Source organism: Sciurus vulgaris (assembly GCF_902686455.1).
Source record: "Sciurus vulgaris genome assembly, chromosome: 5".
In the NCBI taxonomy this organism is placed as follows: domain Eukaryota; kingdom Metazoa; phylum Chordata; class Mammalia; order Rodentia; family Sciuridae; genus Sciurus; species Sciurus vulgaris.
In genome coordinates, this window is record NC_136465.1 from 8,875,336 (window position 1) to 8,898,396 (window position 23,061).

The 23,061-nt window shown below is 34.5% G+C and overlaps 1 protein-coding gene across 20 annotated transcripts in view; it reads right to left on the bottom strand.

Moving 5' to 3' along the window:
* Positions 1-23,061, bottom strand: part of HMBOX1 (homeobox containing 1) — a 152,123-nt gene that overhangs the window by 34,768 nt on the left and 94,294 nt on the right. For all 20 annotated transcript variants that reach the window (XM_079139968.1, XM_079139967.1, XM_079139960.1 and 17 more), the window contains 2 exons: positions 14,830-14,940; positions 2,599-2,752 (listed from right to left, as the gene is read on the bottom strand). In XM_079139968.1, the coding sequence (XP_078996094.1) occupies positions 2,599-2,752; positions 14,830-14,940 (265 nt within the window). The remainder of the gene's footprint in view (positions 1-2,598; positions 2,753-14,829; positions 14,941-23,061) is intronic.

Below are 23,061 nucleotides of genomic sequence, written 5' to 3' on the forward strand. Positions count from 1 at the left end.
GAGTTCTTCTTTTCCTATTCGTATCCCTTTAATTTCTTTGGTCTGTCTAATTGCTCTGGCTTGAGTTTCATTGTCAGTGTATTTTTGAGATAATTTTCTAGAAAGAGAGCCAAAGTGCAAATCCATAGGTGAATTTCCTTGATAATGTCAAATTCTCCATTTTGTATTTCTACAAGCAATGTATGAGCATGCCCAATCAACAAAATTGTTGCCAAACTTTTAGGCTTTTGCCATTGTGACAGGTGAGGAATGGTATCTCAATTATTGTAAGTACCTGTTCCTAGGTTTAGCCATTTACATTTATTTTTCTGCTGATAACTTTAGTCCATTTTTCCATAAAGTTATTAATCTTCTCTTTTAAGAGCTCCTTATATACTAAGGATGATAAAAACTACATAAGCTTTTTCCAACTTGTTTTTTTTTTTCACTTTTGCTCAATATTTACCCTGAAAGTTTTTCTTTTAATTTATGTAATTATATCTGTTAAACATTTCCATTATTGCTTTTGGATTCTGAGTGATAGGAAAAATTTTTCCAATTTCCAGAATATGGAGATCATTCATGTTTTATTCTATTTATAAATTAAAAAATTTTTTTTCTCTGATTCTTTTGAAATTTATCCAGGTGCACGGCATGAGGAGTGGAATAATTTTTTGCTTTTCTCTTCTTCTAACATATTTGAGTGAGGCTTATTTGCTGGTTTTATAGTCTATGCATCTCTACCCTCTTAGTCTAGGCAAAAAACATGTGTTACTGGATGAGGGCAATTTATATTCAATTTTAGAAAATGAAAAGTTCCAGTTTTACAGAATGAAAATCCTACTGTGACCTTCTGTACCATTGCTACAAAGTGATCTGAAAGACTTTCTGCATTTTTCCAACTATTGGAATCAACAATATCTTCTTTTTCTAGTTGTGCCAGTAAGATAAAATTAAACCAAAGATAACCAGCTCTTGGGTTAAAAACACTTATTAATTAAAACTCTAGTTAAAAAGTGTAAATTAAAACTAAATGGAAGGCTTAAAAACACTTATTAATTAAATCTCTAGTTAAAAAGTGTAAATTAAAACTAAATGGAAGGCTTACACAGAGTAAGTGTTCAAGATCTTTTTAACTGAAATTTAATCAGTGTAAATCTGGCTAGTTGTGCTTTGGAAAAAAAATTAAGGAACTCAAAAGTCTTTGAGTTCAATTCTGAAAATGTATTAGGAATATTATCTATCATTTTTGAAGTTATCAATTTTAAAATTATTTCTCGTACTGACATCATACGATAAAAGCATGCTGGTATCTTCATGAAAGTAGAACTTATGCCAGTTAGAGACTGATCAAATCTTACTGTGTTACCTAGAGAAAAATATACAATATTATAAATAATTTAACCTGGATATAATTATAATTTCCATGTGCTATATGTAAGTTACAAAGAAACTTTGAAAAAGAAATCAAAATTTCCAGATGATAAAGTGGCACAGAATGTAAATGTCAGGTCCTCAGAAAAATTTAGCCTCCATCCTTCACTTTAACCACTCAAGAATATATGGATTCATTATTCAATCAATGGCTTATACTCATCTATAATAGAGCAAAGAAATAGATGATAACACCAATGAATAATCTATAGTCTCATTTTGGCTACTGAATCCAGCCCTCCTCTTAGCCAAGCTAATAATTTCACTTATATCACAAAAACAAAAACATGGTCTGAATTTCAGCATTGTACTTTTTTTATATTCTGGGAAATAATAAAAAATTAAGCAAGAAGAGAGATGGCAAAAGTCTTACATAACTTATTGGTTACTGAAAAATTTCATTTTAAGGATGAGCAAGTCACAGTTCAGAATTTGTAACCCAAAGTTAATCAGGTTTCAGGTCTTCTGACACTGAGTCAATTGCTCTGTCTAGAATATCACTCTATTGGTCATATTACATTTGAGGAAAATGTATGGGAAAATTATTACTCTACTGTGTATAAACCTCTCCATAAAAACAAAAGTATACAGATATCACTTATAGTTAGGTGACTAAAGGATAATTGTACTGTAAGATCTATGCTAAATATAGTAAGCATTTCACCATCACATATTTATAACATTTCAGACAGGAAAATAAAGGTCAAAAAAAGTACTTACGACCTGATAAGGACCGGGTACTGGTGCTAGAGTAAAAGGATAAATTAATAAACAAGTATTTTCTAACCTTTGATACTAAGTTCACTTAGATCTTCCTCTTTATTGAAGAAAGTTAAATCTCCATTGACTCACACAATTATTCAACATTTTTGATAAATATAAGATGAAAAGTTTTTCTAAAATATAAAGATCTAAACTCAAAACTGTTTCTTCTAAAGTTTCTTAAATTACTGAGGATGTTATTAAATTATATATAAACTGATAGAAGCTAATTCCAGCTTTATGAATTCTCATTGCTAAGATCATCTTATTTTAAAAACACAGCATTTATAATACTCCAAATATTTTCAGAGAAAGAACCTAGATTCCAAATTATTTACTAGAAATGAAAACTGTCCTAATCTATGCAAAGTTTACCTCTTTCCTGAGTCCTGGCAACTTCTCACTGGAAAAGGAGACACATACCTTTCCATGACAGCCAGGCACTCCTTCCTCCAGGTAAATCGACTCCCTCGTCGGAGTCGGAAGGTCCCAGATGTGGCAGAGACTGGGGGAGGAGTTTGTCTCCATTCGGGGTCCTCTATTGGAATGGGGGCTGGTCTCATACTCAGTGTAGCCCCTGAAATAAACAAGACATTTTTAGCAAATATTTTGCAGTTTATTACAACTAATATGATCAATGTCATGAGAACAAAAACAATGAACTTTATAAAAAAGTTTGGTCCTTCCATCGAAACTTGCAGGCCCATACATTTAATATGCATATAATATATATATTTAAAAAGCTTGACCAAAATAAAAATCTCAAGAGGTAAAAAACTCTTCCTTAAAAACGCCAATATTGTATTATTGCACTAAACAATAAAAAAGTCCACCATTATTTTCAAGTGTCATCCTCTATTCCAAGTCATTTGTCTATTTGAAGGCATTTTTTAAAAGAAAGCACAAAATCTATTTCTTTATAGAAGAGTACCTTCCTCTGAAAAACATCTCTTGCAATTCCTGCTTGACACTTATCTTTTTGATCCATACACTCTAGATGATTAGAAATTATCATTGCCATTTAAAAGGCTTAGGATCCCTTACACAATATGTTCAGGTAAAACATGAAATAATCCTGTCATAAACTCCATTTTATTTAAAGTCAAATACAGTAGCAAAGGAAATAGAATGATATTTGAAAGACCAACTAAATCTACCAACTAAATCATGTCTTTAGAGGTCTACCACCTATTGATACTTCATTCTGTTACTTCTTTTTTTTAAATTTATTTTTATTGTAAACAAATGGGATACATGTTGTTTCTGTTTGTACATGGAGTAACAGCATACCATTTGCATATTCATAAATGTACATAGAGTAATGATGTTTGATTCCTTCCGTTATTTTTTTCCTTCCCCCCCACCCCTCCCACCCTTCTTTTCCCTCTATACAGTCCCTCCTTCCTTCATTCTTGCCCCCCTCTCACTCCCCATTACATGTCATCATCCGCTTATCAATGAGATCATTCGTCTTTTGGAACTTTGAGATTGGCTTATCTCACTTAACATGATATTCTCCAATTTCATCCATTTGCCTGCAAATGCCATAATTTTATTATTCTTTATAGCTGAGTAATATTCCATTGTGTATGTATGTGTATATATATATATACATACAGTTTCTTTATCCATTCATCAATTGAAGGGCATCTAGGTTGGTTCCACAGTCTGGCTATTGTGAATTGAGCAGCTATGAACATTGATGTGGCTGTATCTCTGTAGTATGCTGATTTTAAGTCCTTTGGGTATAGGCCAAGGAGAGGGATAGCTGGGTCAAAGGGTAGGTCTATTCTGTTACTTCTTGAATGTAATAAAATCTACAATTGAGATATTCTGTTAGACTAGATTTTTCTCAATAGCTTGAAATGATGATGATAGTATTCACCCATTTACCATTGCTCTAAGCTTGAAGCTAAAATAAAAAAAGGAAAGCCACAGTCTCTGACCTCCATGGACTTAGTTCATAGACTGTGAATAGGGCTTGGTATGATTCCATAGAGTTCAATCCCTAGCTCCCCAACTCTTCTTTCACTTTTCACACTGTTAAATTCATCTTCCCAAAGCATAATTATGATATCACTCAAAAAAGTTCCCTTGGTCTGTGATTTAATCAAAAATTCTTAATATAGCCTTGCAAAGACAGGTTAGAACTTGTGGGTTTTGTGTACATATTGATAAATATATTAAAACACTAATTTTGAAATAAAAATATATTTCTTCATAAGAGGAATTATTTATCATACTTTCCAAGTAATAACAATGAATAGCGTTCCTATTTCAGTACATACAGATTTACTGTTAGTTCATTTTAGAGACAAGGTCTTGCAATGATTCCCATGGCAGCTTTGAACTCCTGGGCTCAAGCCATCCTCCTGTCTTAGACTCCCAAATAGCTGGGACCACAGGTACGCACCACTGTGCCCAACTCAACCTCCTTCCTAATGGCTGCATCTTTATGTGTATTTTCTTACACAGATGCTCAGGATTTTAATCAATCTGGGTTTTTCTTTCAAATTTGTTGTCCTGCAGTTTTTCCCATCTCAGTAAGTAGACCTCCAACTTGCTCAGCTCAAAAATCTTAAGATTCATTTGATTTGTATTTTTCCCACATACTGCATATCCAATTCACAGGTAAATTCTATCAATTTTATCTTCAAAATAAATCCAGTGTCAGACCAGTTTTTTTAATTCTCTGCGTTGCTACCACTGTATAATAAGCCAACATCATTTCTCACAATTGTAACTTCCTGGGATAGGTTCCAAAGACGGACTTTTGTAATAAGTCACTTCACCTTGTAATCATGCTCTTAAATCTGGGCTAGTCCTATAAATATATTGTTGATGAAGAACATGGAAAAAATTCAAGGTTACATCATAGGAATTTGTGCAGCTTGTGCTTAGGTCTCCTGGAATCTTCAAGAAGTATGACCAACTTGAGACTGATGTAAGGAAATCTACACTAGCTGTGGAGAGGCCACCATGAGATGAAAAATGCCCAGTCAATTCCCAGGTGCTCCTGCCATCACACCCTGATGCCAGAGAGTTGAGGGAAAAAAGTCATCTTTCCACTTCATACTAAGCAAATATCATATGGAAAACTCTAGAACCAGCTGATAGAGAAACAAAGCCCCAGATGGTTTGTGGCAGCCAGCCTCCAAGGTCCCTAAGGAAACTTGACTCCTAGTACTCATCCTTTATAGGGCCCTTCTCATAGTGTACCATGATTACTCTGTGACCAACAACATGTTTAAGATGGTATGTCACCTCAAGGATTCTATAAGACACTATGTACATTCATTCTAGGGGAAACAAGCTGCCAGATATAAGGACACTTAGGTGCTAAATGGTAAGGCCTCTGAGGAACTAGTCTCTGCCTAACAGGCACTAAGAAACTGGGGCCCAGAACGTCCATGTGAGCAGCCTTGCAAGTGAACCATCCATTCCCAATCACTGCAGCCATGGCTGATGGTTTGACTGCAACGTTTTGAGAACCCCATGTCTGAACCATCCCATTCAGCCATTCCTGTCTTCCTGATCTACAGAAACTGAGAAAACATATATTCTGGAAATTAGGACTCTATCTGAAGTATGAGTAGCAAAAATTTTCTCCCACACTGTAGGCTCTCTCTTCACATTACTGATAAGTTTCCTTTGCTGAGAGAAAGCTATTTAGTTTGAATCTATCCCAGTTATCGATTCTTGCTTTTATTTCTTGTGCTATGGGAGTCCTGTTAAGGAAGTCTGATCATAAGTCGACATGTTGAAGATTTGGACTTACTTTTTCTTCTACAAGATGCAGGGTCTCTGGTCTGATTCCAAGGTACTCGATCCATTTTGAGTTTTGTGCAGGGTGAGAAATAGGGGTTTACTTTAATTCTGCTGCATGTGGATTTCCAGTTTTCCCAGCACCACATTTGTTGAAAAGGCTATCTTTGCTTCATTACATGTTTTTGGCACCTTTGTCTAGTATGAGAAAACTGTATTTATTAGGGTTTGTGTCTGTGTTCTCTATTCTGTACCACTGATCCACCTGTCTATCTTGTTGCCAATACCATGTCATTTTTGTTACTATTGCTTTGTAGTATAGTTGAAGTTCTGGTATTGCGATACCCCCTGCTTCACTCTTCCTGCTAAGGATTGCTTTAACTATTCTGGGTTTCTCATTCTTCCAGATGAATTTCATGATTGCTTGCTCTATTTCTGTTAAGTACATCATTGGGATTTTAACTGGAATTGCACTGAATCTGTATAGCACTTTTGGTAGTATGGCCATTTTGACAATATTAATTCTGCCTATCCAAGCACATGGGAGATCTTACCATCTTCTAAGGTTTCGTTTAATTTCTTTCTTTAGTGTTCTGTAGTTCTCATTGTAGGTCTTTCATCTCTTTTGTTAGATTGATTCCCAAATATAGATTCAAACTAAAAAGCTTTCTCTCAGCAAAGGATACTATCAGCAAAGTGAAGAGAGAGCCTACAGAGGGAGAAAATTTTTGCCGCTCATACTTCAGATAGAGCACTAATTTCCAGAATATATAAAGAACTCAAAAAATTCTTCACCAAGAATACAAATAACCCAATCAACAAATGGGCTAAGGAAATGAATGGACACACTTCACAGAAGATCTACAAGCAATCAACAGATACATGAGAAAATGTTCAACATCTCTAGTAATAAGAGAAATGCAAATCAAAACCACCCTAAGATTTCATCTTACTCCAATTAGAATGGCTATTATCAAGAATACAAGCAACAATAGGTGTTGGCGAGGATGTGGGGAAAAAGGTACACTCATACATTGCTGGTGGGGCTGCAAATTAGTGCAGCCACTCTGGAAAGCAGTGTGGAGATTCCTTAGAAAACTTGGAATGGAAACACCATTTGATCCAGTTATTCCACTCCTTGGCCTATACCCAGAGGACTTAAAATCAGCATACTACAATGATGCAGACACATCAATGTTCATAGCTGCTCAATTCACAACAGCCAGATTGTGGAACCAACCTAGATGCCCCTCTCAATTGATGAATGGATAAAGAAACTGTGATACACACACACACACACACACACACACACACACACACACACACACACACAATGGAATATTACTCAGCCATAAAGAATGATAAAGTTATGGCATTTGCAGGCAAATGGATGAAACTGGAGAATATCATGCTAAGTGAGATAAGTCAATCTAAAAAAACCAAAGGATGAATGATCTCGCTGATAAGTGAATGATGATACATGATGGGGGGGGAGGCAAGAATGGAGTAAGGAGGGACTGTATAGAGGGAAAAGAGGGGTGGGAGAGGTGGGGGGGAAGGAAAAATAATAAGAGAATGAATCAAACACCATTACCCTAAGTATGATTACGCAAATGGTATGCCTCTAGCCTCTACTTCATGTACAGAGAAACAAGTTGTTCCCCATTTGTTTACAATAAAAAAGAAAAGAAACTGAGAAAACAAAAGTTTGTTGTGTTAAGCTGCTAAATCATGGCTACTTTGTGGTATAATAACAGATGATCAATACAAATCATCACAACCATATCCAGTTGTTTATTTCCCCACATTCCCCAACACACTGAATATTATACATATTATTTATTCAAATGTACATCTGACAGCAAAAAGTCCCTTTAAGACAGAGATTTCACTATTAGTAAGATTGAGCATCTTTCCTGTTAATTGACTATTATATATCTGTTATCTCTTTTTTTGGGGGGGAAAGGGTAATTCACCTTATTGGTATGCAAAAACCACATCAGTGGCTAGTTAAATAAATTGTAATTATTTTCTCCAGTTTGTCATTTGTCTTTTATCTTTATTTATTGTGTACTTTTGTTATTTTAATTTCTATGCAGTCAAATCTGTCAGTCTTGTGACCAATGGGTTTGAATATCATTTGAATATTTTTATAGTTTTGTGTGGCAGCCCTTGATACATATGCAATTACTTATCATATGTGATGTAAATACTTATGTTACTTATGCTACTGGCTTACACACATACCTGGCCTATCTACTCTGAAACTAAACTGAAACCCTTTTAACAGTTTAAGAAAAAGGGTTCCATTCTACCAAATAACCCAGGGATTTGGTTAGGCCTAATTCAAAGTTAACAAAGCTTAAACATAAACAGGAATTAGGGACCCAGAGGGCTTCAAAGTCTTGGTTTTGTTACATTTCCTAAAGCAAGCAGGGACTACTCTACTACAGCAGAGCTCTGGAATCTACCTAATTAAGATTACATCAGTTTTATTCTACAGCTAGACTAAAAAAGTTGAAAACAGACTAGTAGCAATGGGTCCTCTCTGCCGAAGGCCTGGCTCTGGCAAGGGTTTAGAGTGTTTGAGGGTGATGGGAGGGGCATAATCAGTGAACTCTGACTGGAAGGCTATATCTGAAACTGGCATGCCCTCAGATAATCAGAGAGGGAAATGCATATAAATAGAATGAAGAATTCAAAGAATCTTAGCTCAATCCAAAGGTTGAAGGAACTAAGCCAATAATAATGGTACTGGGGTTTATTGTTAATATTATTAAGCTTTTAAAAAACAATTTTCTGTATCATCTAGATTTTCCATAAGAAGGAAATTTAGATAAAATAAAATTAGTAGGAAAAGGAAAGAGGGAGAGAAAGGAAAAGAGGGAGGTGAGGAGAAGTAAGTAATTCTGACTGCTTTGAAAGAGATTAAGATGATTTATACACAGAAGGTAGAAACTGAATAATCTCAAACTTTAAGCATACTTTATTTATAATATTCCACACTGCTTTTTAAGATGTTTTCCCCATTGTTCCATTTCTTTTGTATGTAGATGTTAAAAATAGTACAAGAAGCAATCTGGAAACACTCCAATAAATATAGATTTCTTCTAGAAATCCTGGCTCATCTTGCTTTGGTTACAATAGAGAACAACAAATAATCCAAGAAAGGGTTAATCTAAGAATGACAGAAAAATACATAAAAAAAAAAAAAAATAGACTGGTAGGTAACAATGTAAATAATCCCAAGACTCCTATGAAGTAGAGAGGAGTTCTGAACTGGTTAAAGGGCCTTGCAGTAAAAGTGTGCTACGTATTTCTTTACAGAAATACTCTTTTCCGTGTTATATCTGAACTCCCATTACAACAAAATTATGTATTTTCATATAGAAAATCTAAACGGATGAGAAAAAATAAAACCTCATCATAATTTGCTAATAGATTTTAAAATTTTAGTAAATGTTCTCTTTGTTATCAAGGTTCTATCTGGATATGCCTTTACCAATCTACGAATAAAGGAATGACTAGAAAGAGGCCATTACTACTCCATCCATAGGAACTAGTTCCTCCCAAGGTTCTTGTCTTCTCCCACATCACAGGAATGCTTCCCCAAGCTCTGATACTGCACACTTGAAGGAGCTGACTTCTCTTCCAGCCTCCACGTTTACTTCATAAGCTTGTGGCTCAGCTCCTTGGCAAACTTTTGTTTCCTTCAGAAGTACACAGAACCGGAGCCATGAGCCAAGAGGTACTCCACAAGCCTGTCTGCTGTAGTAATTTTTAAATTAGACAAGGGAAAAGACTGTTGTGCTTAATTTGATTAAATAAAGAGGCTTTAGACGTCAGCCACACTGAATTTAGTATTTGTTTCTTTTAAAAACTGGCATTTTCTTATAAATGTTTTCATAAGAAACAGATAAAATGCATCTGATTAGTTTCTATCAGTCTATTTTATTTATAAACCTTGGCAGGCTTTGGGTTATGCTGGGAAATTCTGATGACAGGTCTGTTTATCAGAGAATTACACTGTACCTATAGCCATTGGATCATCAGTAAAAATAACCTAAATTCCAGTCTGTTTTTTTTTCTTTTTTCCTTGCTGAAGCCACATAAAGAGAACCTTAAGAAAGAATCCAAATGGATCCAGAGTAAAGAGGTTGAAAAGGGGAACTTCACTCATAGTATACAAAGAGAAATACTTAAAGGCCAAAAGAAAGGCACAGAATACATAAACACATTTTTCTTTTTTCTAAATGCTAAAATTTATAGAAGAAAAGAGGAAAAGTAGTTTTTTGTTTTGACTCTTCTCTAATTTGCATTTTTTCTCACAATAAATGCAAAGGAATGATAGTACTTACATTTCCCCTGATGAGCTGTCTTATCTTAGAGAAAAATTTATGACATGAAAGAATTGCCTATTAATAAAAACCACTGATATCTTATTTTCAATCGAACTGCCTTTTAAAAGCATTGGGTCTGGACCATATGAACCTGGGTTCTTTTGTTTTAACTTTAAAATAATAAGGAAGATTGATTTTTTTTATTGTTGTTCTCTTTCTCCCTCCCTCTTCTTTCATTTAACTTTATATGTATTTTTCAAATGTGTATAAAAGTACATGGTATAAAATGCAGAAAGACAGAAGAGCTTATTCAGCTAACAGTCTCCCTGCCACCCACTCCGCTGCCATTCACAGAACTGTCCCTAGTACAGCACCCAGAAAGCTTCTACACCTCTGGAAGCTCATACCTGCAAATGTATTTCCCCTACAAAATGTTAATGTACCTTATTATTTTAACTTCTGAATTCCACATTACATATATAAATTTTATTCATATACAGTATCTTTAAAAAAATAGCTCTATAACTCTATAGCATTCTGTTGTTCAGATATCCCATAATTTAACCAGTTCTTGACCAAGGGACATTTTGATGGATGCTAATCATCTCTGTAAATGACTTGCGAAGAAGAATGTAAGGTACTACAAGTAACTATTGACCAGAGAGAGTGGACAAGGCTATGATAGTCACCCTATTCAAGTTCTCCTTACCCAAACACAATAGTACCTTCTAAGAAGTAAGAATAAGAACAAATATTATTATTCTTTAAAAAAAAAAAAAAACCTGGCATTTATCCAGAAAGAATTCTATGTCATATATTACCTCCTATATTTAAAGTGAAAATACAAAGAAAAACTTAAATGGGATGAGCTTTCTTCTAATTCCAAGATAAATTTAAATAGGAAATAAGATTAAAACCAAAATAAAACAAGTTTTTAAAACCCAGCTTTAGAAGAACACTATCAGCCCAGTGTTAAAACCTGCAGTTCTGAAGGAGAATTCCTCTGTCGACAGTGCTGTCAGTCTGGTGGCAACAATGCTGCTGCAGCCGAGACTTGCATCTTAGTTCTCCTTCCTGTTCTGAGTGAACCAGTTATCCCATACTACTTCCTGCCTGAGGCTGGAGCCTAGCCCTGAAATCTCAGTGTGGGAATTTAGCCTCGAAATCTATGATTAGGTTATGGTAGTTCTGTGTCAAGTGCCAAACTCAATAGAACAAAACCCTTCTTTCTTGGAGGCTGACTGCCTGGCATAGATGACTGGCCCTGTCCTCTAAGTCCTGCATTGCTCTGCCCTACACAGCTGGATCGTCCTGATAATCCCTCTGGTACTCTCCCTGGAGGTTGCCAATTCCTAGTGGTCCAACCCCTTGTCTGGAATGTGACTAGATTCATGATACCACTTGGCACTGTTCTTTGCTTACCTAGCTAAACCCTCTCCATCTAACTTGTTCTGCTGTGAATCATGGGAGAAGTGATATCTTTTGGGAAGATTGCTTAGTGTCAAGTTTGAAGTACTGTTTCAACTACATCTGAAAACCATGCTTTTCATGTGGTAACCACCAGACACATGACAATTAAGCACTTGAAATGTGGCTGGTTGAAAATAGGTACTATAAGTGTAAAAGATATACTGCATGTCAAAGAATCAGGAAAATAAAGAAAGAAGGAAGAAAAGAGAGAAATATCAAGTTTTTAGACGAAAGGGGATGAGTGGACAAAAGACCAGGGAATAGAAAGCAGAGAGGGAAGGGGGAAGTGCTGAGGAATGATACTGGCCAAATTATATTTTCATATTGTGTGCATGCATAAATAGCAAAAAAGGTATATAAAAAATAAAAATACTGATTAAACAATGAAATGATCACATATGAGCTATATTTGTTATATTATAAAATTTAATTTTCACTATTTCTTTTTACTTTTTGAAATGTGGCTACTAGAAAATTTAAAATTACATAGATCATTTGCATTGTATTTTTCCTAGATGGTGTTGCCTTGAGTTATATAACTAACAGTGGCAACAGCAGAGTCTTTATATTGAGAGCTGGGGTTATAGCTCAATGGTAGAGTGCTTGCCTAGCACATGTGAGGCACTGAGTTTGATACTCAGCACCACATAAAAATAAATAAATGAAATAAAGGTATTGTGTTCACCTACAACTTAGAAAAAAAAAATACAAAAAGAAGTTAGAATTTGAACCCAAATTATTCTTTCACCTACTCTGTCTCCTATTCCTATGGCTCCCCATGATCCCACACTAAAAACAAAATAAAACAAACAACAACAGAGTCTGTGTTTTGAGAGGTCTGCTTATGTATGTAGATATTAGAAAATATCTGAAAAATGAAAGCTTTTCTTTGCAGAAAAACTGTCAGCCAATAAATACTGAAGGAATGATAGATTAGATTATCTCACTTTACAACCTCTTTTGGAAGAAGTGATTTAAGAAAGGATCACTAAGGAATGCTAAAACCAGCAATAAAAGACTGTTGCAGAAACGGATGTTCATCATGTGGCAGAATGTTGCCCTAAAAGGCTGAGGATGTGGCTCAGTGGTAGAGCACTTGCCTAGCATGCATAAGGCAGTGGGTTGGATCCCAAGCACCACAACAAACAAAGAATGTTACCCTAGAGATTATTTATAAACTGCAAGATGAAGATCTGGTGGTCCCCCACCTTAATGAAATGGTCAAACATAACATATAAGGAGTGCTATAACTTAACATTACAGGCTTCATGATAAACAGTAATATGAGGTATACTTTATCTATATAGTATTTTTCCCCAATATTTTTTTTGAGAAAATTTCAAACATACATCAGTACAATTTCATAAGTGAAAATTATACTCATACCACTTAATCATTTTACTATACTGACTTCACCACATATTTACCAATTTCTCTGTCAATCTGTTTTATTTTTTAATGTGCTTCAATGTAAATTGCCATCATTAGTACAGCTCCCCACCAATACTCTATGAAGTAGTTTTGACCAAAATATCCAACCTGAATCTAACAAAGTCTTAATTCTAACTTCCAGTGTATAGGAAATACAAAAGATAAAGAAGTTGTTTAGTGATGAAAGCACATAGTTCAAAAAAACCCCAAACTTGGGACATTCTGTGATTATATATGGCTTAAAAAAATTATGTCATAAAAAACGTGTGGGTGACTAAAATTAAGAGTCTAAGGAAGCATCCTAACTTACTAACCTAAAACAAGTTCTATTTATTTAAAAAAAAAAGGGTTACAAAACACATAACAAGTAGAGAAATGAGACAGTGAATTAGATATTAGATAATATTATGAAATTATCAATTTTCTTAGGTGTGATAATAATGGAAACTGTGGTTATGCAGGAAAGGACATTTGCTTGTAGGAGATGAATGTTAAATAAAAACACAAATCTTAAAATTTATTCGTTTACTTTATAGAGATAAGGCAAATGTAGCAATATATTCACAACTGTATCTAAGAACAGGTTAGTAGGTGTTTACTGTCCTAGTCTTTTAACTTTCCTGTACATCTAAGACACTTCAAAATAGAAATTAGTAGGGAGAATAAATTTTAAAAATTCACTGCAGGAAGGTTGATACAGTCTATTCTGTTTTGTCCTGTGTGGGCCTTTGGATTGAGAATTAATCATTGGGAGTAAAAATCTTATCACAGACAGACGCACACATGCACAAGCATGCTTTAGAGTATTCTTTATATTCACCTCAAAGCTAGTGCTACTGGTATGCAATATTTCAATGAGTGATTTAGGCTATGCAAGGGCTTTAGGTGGCAGTATTATGGAAGACACCTCAATCATAATAAGTTTACACTGCTATCAGCCTGCAAAATCTGTAGATTGAAACAGTCAGTCAGTCCTGTGACTTCATATTTTACTTTATATATCACTTGTTAAAAGTACCTTGCCTATTCTTGGCAACTCCAAACACAAATTTTTGTGATCTTCTTTTTCCTTAAGATTCATTCAGCCTTTCAACTTGCTGCTGCTCCTGAGAGTTATCAGAGCAGTTTCATGTTAAAAATCCAAAGATACATTCATTACCCAGAGGTCATTAGAACTAGAAACAGAAAATCATTAACAGAGCTTACTGGCTAGATAGTACAGAATAAACTAAATAAAAATATTAAATTGATTTTACAAATTTAAACAATATTTTACAAAAATAGATAAAAGATGTGCTATCTTATATGTGTACTCATAGTTGGGGAAAAGGAAACTAGCCATTGACACTTCCTGATGGTTCTTTTAAACTACGGCTAGGTAATCATACAACCTGGAAGCAAAGAGGTAGTTCAGAGGGAGGTGTGAACAAGATTAGAAAGTATTAGATAATAAAATAAAAATTATTACAATCAGGGCTTAGGTTTTATAGTTAAAAGTATGTGGTGGTTTTTTTGGAAGGCACTGCATAAAAGAATAATAGTAAAGTAGGAAACCACTTTACTGAACCAGTCAACACATGGATTCAGTGAAATAATTCATACATTTGTCTTGCTTCAGATGCAGTATGTACAAGGAAATGATAATTACCAGGGTTTGTCTTCTCAAGTTGATACCATCGGTAAAATGCTCTTTTCTTCTGTTCACTCAGGTCTGATCCCTGCTGCAACAGCCAGTGAGATATCCGGCTCTGACTGATACCTAAGTAGAAAGAAAAATAGCTTTTGTGGGGGGCAGTGAAACCAGTGAAGCTACTGAGAGTTCTGGCTCACTGGGAGCTTTATTCTTAAGTCAATCTGTCAGGAGGCTGAAACTTGAGCAGAGCCCTCAACAGTGGGCTGACTGCACTGGCTAGGACGTACTCAGTAATTATCTACTAGAGATCAAAGCATTTTATTAGCCAAGACTTCACAGTGGCCCTCTAAAATTTATCTTCAAACCAAGTCCATAAATATGAAATAAATGAAGAGATTCCTCTGTTACAGTTATTCGTCAGAAACTGATGACATTTGGGCTCCTTCAACGGCTATTGCCCTCCACCCAACTCTGGTTTAAAACTTTTAACAGATACTGAGTGGGAAAAAAAATCAAGTCAGCAAGTTTTCCCACTCATTATTGATACTCATAAAAAGATTTAGGTGCAAGGAAAGGAAGGGTCACTGAAAATACTGTCTTCGATAAGATTTTTGGCTTATTTGTTAATTCATTTAGGCATTTTTAGACTCATTACCATTAGCATGGAGAAGAATTGGCAGACTCTTAGACTAATGCTGCAATGTGACCTCTGAAGAAACCTTACTAGCTAAAAATGTTCTTCCAGCACATATACTTTTCCCAAATAAAGGAAGAGAATATAAAGCAATAGTTTTCTGCTATCACCAGGAAGTTCCTGACAGCAATTAGTTAGACATGTGAAAAATCTCCACATCTGGAAATAAAAAAGCACATCTAAAACTTACTAGTATGAGAATCACATGCTTATTCTGGTTATGACAGCTACTCCAAAAAATGAATAATTCAATATAGAACTGGCAAAAGCAATATTAGGAAAGACAAAATTGTCTTATAAGTCCACAAGGCATTTTCAGAAGAACACATAGTTATGATAGAGGGTCACCAATATCTAAACTCTCCCAAGGAATTACCTATGGTAACTGGATATTACTGAATACTACCTGTAAAGATAGAATGCACCATAGGAAGTGTGGGTATCATGAAGTACTCACATCTGCTAACAGGAGGAAAAGCAGGTGGTCTGGTAATCACATTTAATTCATTAAAAGCAAGTCCTTAAAAGTTCCGTACACTAAGAAACCTTTGTCAAAAGAAATTTAAAAATGGGGGAGGAGAGTGTTAAAGGAAAGAATGTGAAGCAAGGTTCTCTGACTGGAAATATCTTTCAGTTTTTTTTTTTTTTTTGGTGGGGCTGGGGATTGAACCCAGGGCCTTGTGCTTGCAAGGTAAGCACTCTACCAACTGAGCTATATCCGCAGCCCAATATCTTTCAGTTTTAAAGAACAAAACTCAAAACAATTTCACTTAAAACCTGAATGATTACATTCTCAGGTAATTCACAGAGCAGCTTCCCAGTGAAACGAAGACCTATGTGATACAGGTGCTGGCAGCTAACACTTCATGTTTGTTCTAAGAGAATGCTAATTATTTCAGGTAATTCAATAAGCTGTGTTTAGCAATACTTTCACCAAAAGTCTCATTTCAGACATTATGTATTTTTTTACACTATTTTAAAGTTAAAAGTAAAGAAAACCACATTTTCCTATCATGCAATCAAAATGGATTTTCTTGTCAACAAAATAAAATTAAAATTTACATGGAGTCTCCATATTGGTACCATATAACTCAAAACAGGGAAGTTGAAAAAAAATCTGTTAAGAAAAAATGAATATCAGGGGCTGGGGCTGCAGCTAACTGGTAGAGCACTTGCCTCACAAGTGTGAGGCACTGGGTGTGATTCTCAGTACCACATATGAATAAATAAAAAATAATTTTTTAAAAATGAAAGAAAATGACTATCAGTTCTATTAGATTGTTCCAGTATTAAACCTTCCTCACAGAGTACAAACAAAAGAGGCCCACTAGCTATGAGAGTTATCCAGATTTTGCTATGCTACAGAAGGAGAGGAAGACAAAAATCCAAGAAAGACATTAAATGGCAGTGTATTTATATAATAAATACTGGCAGACTTTTAAAATTAGTGTTTCTTTTCTTCTTTTTTTTTTTTTTTTTTTTTTTTTTTTTTTTTGCAGTAGTTGGGATTAAACCCAGGGACACTCTACCACTGAGTAACATCCCCAGCCCTTTATATATTTTATTTTGAGATAGGGTCTCTTTTGCCTAAACTGGCCTCAAACTTGTGATTCTTCTATGTTAGCAAGCATTATGGATATGGAGCATATGGGTCTTTCCATGTAAGGGTAAAATAAGGGCCGTTTTGGGGAAGAGTTGGACAGTATCTACTAATGCTCAGCTTATACAAGATATGACTAAACAATGCTGTTCCTAGAAATGCCCACAGAAATGTACACCTATACAGTAAAAGTATGTTCAAAAGACATGTACGAGAAGGCTCATATATGAGCATTATCTATAATAGTCCCAATTCAGAAAAACTACATGTCCATCAACAGTAGAAAGCATAAATGTGATATATATGTTTTCAACTTCTACATTAAATAGAAAAATGATGAACTACTGCTATCTGTAGCCATATGGACAAATCTCACAAAAAGTCTGACACATACACAAAAAAACCATATACAACCATAATTAAACTTATAAGAATTAAAACAAAACAAAACAAACAAACAAACAAAAGCACACAACTAAGCTACAGGGATGATGGCAATCAGAATAATACTGGTTACCAAGATTGATGACTGGGGCAGGATGAGGGTTTGCGTGGTGACCAACAAAGCTCTTTAACTTGATCTGCAGGATGGCTATGTGGGTGTCTTCACTTTTTACAAGTCATTAAGCTAGACCCTTTTCTGTATGTATATTTAAATTTTTAAAAAGTTTCCCCCAAAAAGTCTTAAAAATTCTATGTAGTTTCAAAAAACTAAATTAAATGGATATATATTATTATGGAAAAGATGCTCATGATATAAATAAAAAACTATACTTTTATGGATATATAGTTTTATGTAATCTATATTCTATTTTGTATAGAAACAAATACGTAAAAATATTTATATTTGATATTTGTATTTGCATATTTATATAACCAAATATGCACAAAAATTTAAAGTGGTCAATTTTTCCTATATTCCTACCTCTATACTGCTTTCATAACCTTTTTATAAATAATCATTCATTAAATCTTTAGCTTTTCACCCTAAATACTACTACTTTATTGGTTGTTTTATAAAGATTGCAATTAAGAAGTTGCAAAAAAATGTTAATTTCTGCCCTTCTTGTCGAATTCTACTCTCTTAGGTAAGCAATGTGAACTATTTATACATAGATTATTCTTCAATATTCTCCATGTGCAATTACCAACTTAACAAAACAAAAGGAAAGGAAGGTTAATGTAAAGCACCTTCCTGTCTCAGTTTTTGTGTGGAGGAGGAAACAAAGAACTTCCCTATAAACTTAATCTCAGTTTTCTATGACAAATGTAGAAAACAAACTGTAAAGCAGGTGATTTTTCCAAAAGAGACACTGCAAAAAAGAAAAGTAAAATGACACATTTTATAATGATATATTTTAGATGTCTGTATAAGTTTTCTTTAACTCATGCCTCTGGGACTGGTTTGGAACTTCCATAGTACTTGGTATCCTGAGTTTCTGCAGTTTCTTTTTACCATCAGCTTTGCTACAATAGAGATTTCCCTGACTTACCTGCTTCTTCCCATTGCTGAAGAAAATCTCTTGTCCATAAGTTTTACCTCCACAAGTTTTACCTCCTCAAATTGTTCTCTTTTCTACCTTTTACAGGCAGAAGACAAATTTACATATAATCTGTGTACACTCACTCAAATTAACCCTTGCTTAATTTTTTTCCAGTAAGAAATTAATCACTGTGTATTCTTAGGAGATTTGAAAATGCCTCTATGTAGGCAACATTCACACTTATTTTCTGAGTTTCAACTTCATCAGGCTCCTTCCAGTTCCTCAGATACCAGGCTCCCCTCCACTAGAGGGCTCTCCACCATAGTCCATTCTCAAAGTCCAACACTGTATTATAAATTTAATGTTTCATTTTTCTCTCACTTTCTGTAGAGTGTGACACTACCGACCATTGACGTCATCTTCATCCTTGGAATGCTGATGCAGCTCCTCCAATGCGACTTTTCAGTGGCTTCAGAGGCTGCTCTACTGGCTCCCCAGGGGACCCCAAGGTTCCCTCTGTAAGCATCTTCTCTCACTCTGTGCACTCTTCCTTTGATTATTGCAATTATCAACAATCACGATTTAAAATGTCATCTTAATATGTTCTGGAATAACTTGAATTTTTTCATATATTATGTTTTCATTTTCATTCAATTCAAATTATTTTCTAATTTCCCTTGTGATTTCTTATTTAATGCATTGTTAATTAACAATGTGTTATTTAATTTCTATATGTTTGTGGATACCTCAAATTTTCTTCTGTTATTAATTTATGATTTCTTATTAATTTCACCATGGTCAGAGAATGAACTTTGTATCATTTTAACCTAGTTTTATTTTTTTCATGCAATATCTGAATTTCTAGGACATTTTAAAATTACTTTTCCTTTATTCTGAGCTATGAAGATTTTTATATTCTGGATGCTCTATTCTACTATTTATAAATCTATATATTTTATCTGTATTATTTAAGTTATTTGATCACTTTATTTTCGTTTTTCTGTTTGGCACAAGACAAGCGTCAAGGAATTTTGGTTTTGCTGTTGTTGCTGTTTAATATGGCAGTCCAATTCTTTCAGTACTATTTGTTGGAAAGTCTGTCCTTTACCCATTGGATTACCTTGGCACCCTTGCTCAAAATCAATTCATGTATGTATAGGTCAATTTTTGAATTATGTCTTCTGTGCCATTTTTTTCTACATGTGCCATTTTAATGTCAACATCACATTGTCTTCATTAATGTCAGTTTATTGTAAACTTTTACATCAAAAAAAAAAAAAAAGAAATGTACATTGGAAAAAAAATAAAAATAAAAAAGAGGTCATCTTAAAATGACATTTAAAAAGTTATACCAAGGACTTTCTGGGCACCAGACTATTGTTTCAAACCATCTGACAGTGTCAATGAGAATTTCCCACAGGTCCTCAATATAGTAAAGTTAATCCATTATCTTAATCCTTAATCTGCTCTTCTTTCTGTGTTCCCAATTTGATCTTTTACTCTACTCTTCTCCTTAACTTACATGCTTACAAAATCTAATCATTAGTTCTTCCTAAAATTCTCTTTGTGTTCTTTCCAATCTTCATTCCTGCAGTTTGGAATCCCAGCCTCTCTTACCTAGAGTTTTGCGATTATGTTCATGAAAAGAATAAGTCACATATGAAGCACAAAGTAGAAAATCTTTTTAATTAGCTTCTTTAATCAGTAGATCATTTTACAGTTTAAGAAAAAAACATTCTTCTTCAAGAAATTTTCTACTTGAAAACTGCCATTGCCTCTATTACAATTTATTTTCTGTACTGCAACCAAAGTTACATTTAAAATTTTTACATTAAACCACAATGACCTCCAGGTGCAGTGGCGCACACCCATAATCATAGCAACATGGGAAACTGAGGCAGGAGGATTCCTATTTCAAGGCCATTCTGGGCAACTTAGTAAGACCCTGTCTCAAAAAATAAAAAGGCGAGGGATATGGCTCAGTGGTAAAGCACTGCTGGGTTCAATCGTAGTACTAACTATAAAAACAAACAAACAAAAAACTATAAATATTTAGTAAGTCAGAAACTTACAGGAAAAAATAGTCCTCTTCCCTCCTCTACTCTTTCTCTTATTCCTGTATCCTACAGTTATCCTTATTTACTTGGTGTAAATCCACTAAGAATTTCCCCATGCATCAAATACATAAACATATACATATATATATACACACTAGCTCTCTCTCTCTCTCTCTCTCTCTCTCTCTCTCTCTCTCTTTCTCTCACACACACACACACAAACACACACACACAATCTGTTTTACTATTATAAATGATGATACAATGATACTCTGTGTATCTTCCGTTCACATGAACAATTATTTGTTAGGGTTGATTTACAGGAATGGAATTTTTGATTCATAGCACATGAGTGTCTTTTACGTTTGTTACCAAATTATCCACAGAGTTTTATTCAATTTTATACTATAACCAATACCAATAAGATTGTTTCATTACTTTCTCCCCATTATGGAATATTATAAAACTTTTTTAAAAAGTTCTTTTGTGAACATAATACATGCTAAATATTTAAAAACAATTCTAAGCAATTCAGAGGGAAGAGGAAAAAATTTTTAAAAAGGTAAGAAAAAAATTCACACCCAAATTCTTACCATTTATAAATAAGTACACTCATTCTAATATCACTATACAGACACAGTAATGGCAGAAAAAAACTACTGAAATGAGATCACACTACAGATTTTAGAATGTAAAAGCAAAATTTAGTTTGATTTTAATGCAAGAAACATTTTTTAAATTAAAATGAAAATAAAAGATCTGCTGAACTTCAGCAACAGTTTCTAAGGAGAAATGAGATTCCTAAAAGAGAGTCCACTAAAACAAGGGGAAAATCTGTACAGAAATATATAATTGGAACACATTATTTTTTTAACTTCTGGATAGTATCTAATGGTTCCTGGCTATAAAAGCTGAGGAAATGGGTGGACAGCAATAGCCAACCTCCAAGATATTCCTGATCAGCCTCTGGTCTTTCTATTTCTGTATAATCCCCTCCAACACTGTAGCAGGACTGGTCTATACAATCAATAGATATGGCAGAAATAAAGGTCTGTGCCTTCTGAGGCTAGCACATGAGAGCCATTATAGCTTCAGCCTTGCCCTCTCTCTTAGATAGGTGGTAGTAGGGAAGCTGGCTGCTATTTTGTGAGAACACTCAAGAAGCCCTATAGAAAGATGCATGTGTCAAAGAACTGTTAACTGTCATGTAAGTTAGCCTTCTTCCTCTTCTTTTTTCTTTTTAAAATATTTTGCAGTAATAGGGATTAAACCCAGGAGCACTTTACCACTGAGCTACAACCCTGGCCTTTTTTATTTTTTATTTTGAGATAGGGTTTCTCTTAGGTGCCCAGGTTGGTCTTAAACTTGGGGTCTCCTTTCTCAGGCCTCTGGGAATGCAGGCATGTGCCACTACACCTCACGCAAGTGAGCATTCTTGGAAGAGGGTACTCTCTAATCTCATTTAAACCTCCAGATGCCTGCAACTTCATTAGATACCCCGAATCCAATCAAAACCCGGTATGAGAAAATAAAAAAGTTTAAGAGGCTAACTTCTGAGATAAATTTTTATGTAGCTATAGATAACTAAGACACATATTATACCTTACTTCCCTTATCTCTGTCATAGCCTTGACTCTGCACCCAACTCATAAGACTTAGAAGACATTTTAATATAGTCGACATTTACATTTTGTTCTGGATTCATAGTTCCATAGTTGTACATTCACAGTTCTAGGTTTAAATGAATTCAAGATTTATTATAGAGTTTTCCAGCCTATATATTTATTTTGTTTTCTAAATCCTGTACTTTGTTTTTAAAATTAAGACATACATTACAACCAGTAAACTCTGGTTTAGTGGGTTTTGGCAAATGTATGTGTGTGACCACTTCTCAAATCAACATACAAATTACTTCTATGCCCACTAAAAGATACCACCTGTCCCTCTTTTCAGTAAATACTTAAAGTCTGTATTTTTAATTTAAATCTTCGTGGGCAAGATTTCATCATGGAGTAGTGTTTTTTTGTCATTGTTCTTAAAGTGCTAGGGATCACACTCAGGGACTTATGCACGCTAGGCAAGTGCTATACTAGTGAGCAACACTACCAGCCCCAGTGAAAGTACAGGCTTACTAGCGCTATACTCCACAGTCCTTTTATGTTTGAATTTCTGTCTCCCATTTTTAATCTCTGAGGATAATCCTACAGGGGGAAATGGGGGAGGGGGGAGGGTCTACCTTCTTTCAAAATTTGTTAAAAATGGAGAGACATAAGTGAGAATGGTATAGTAAAGATCTCTGAAAAGTTACTCCCATAAAAGCAAACATAGCAAGGATACCCTTCCATAAAAACACAGGCAAAAATTGTCAGAATCAACTTTTTCAGAACTTTAGAAATCAAAGGCTTGTAACAA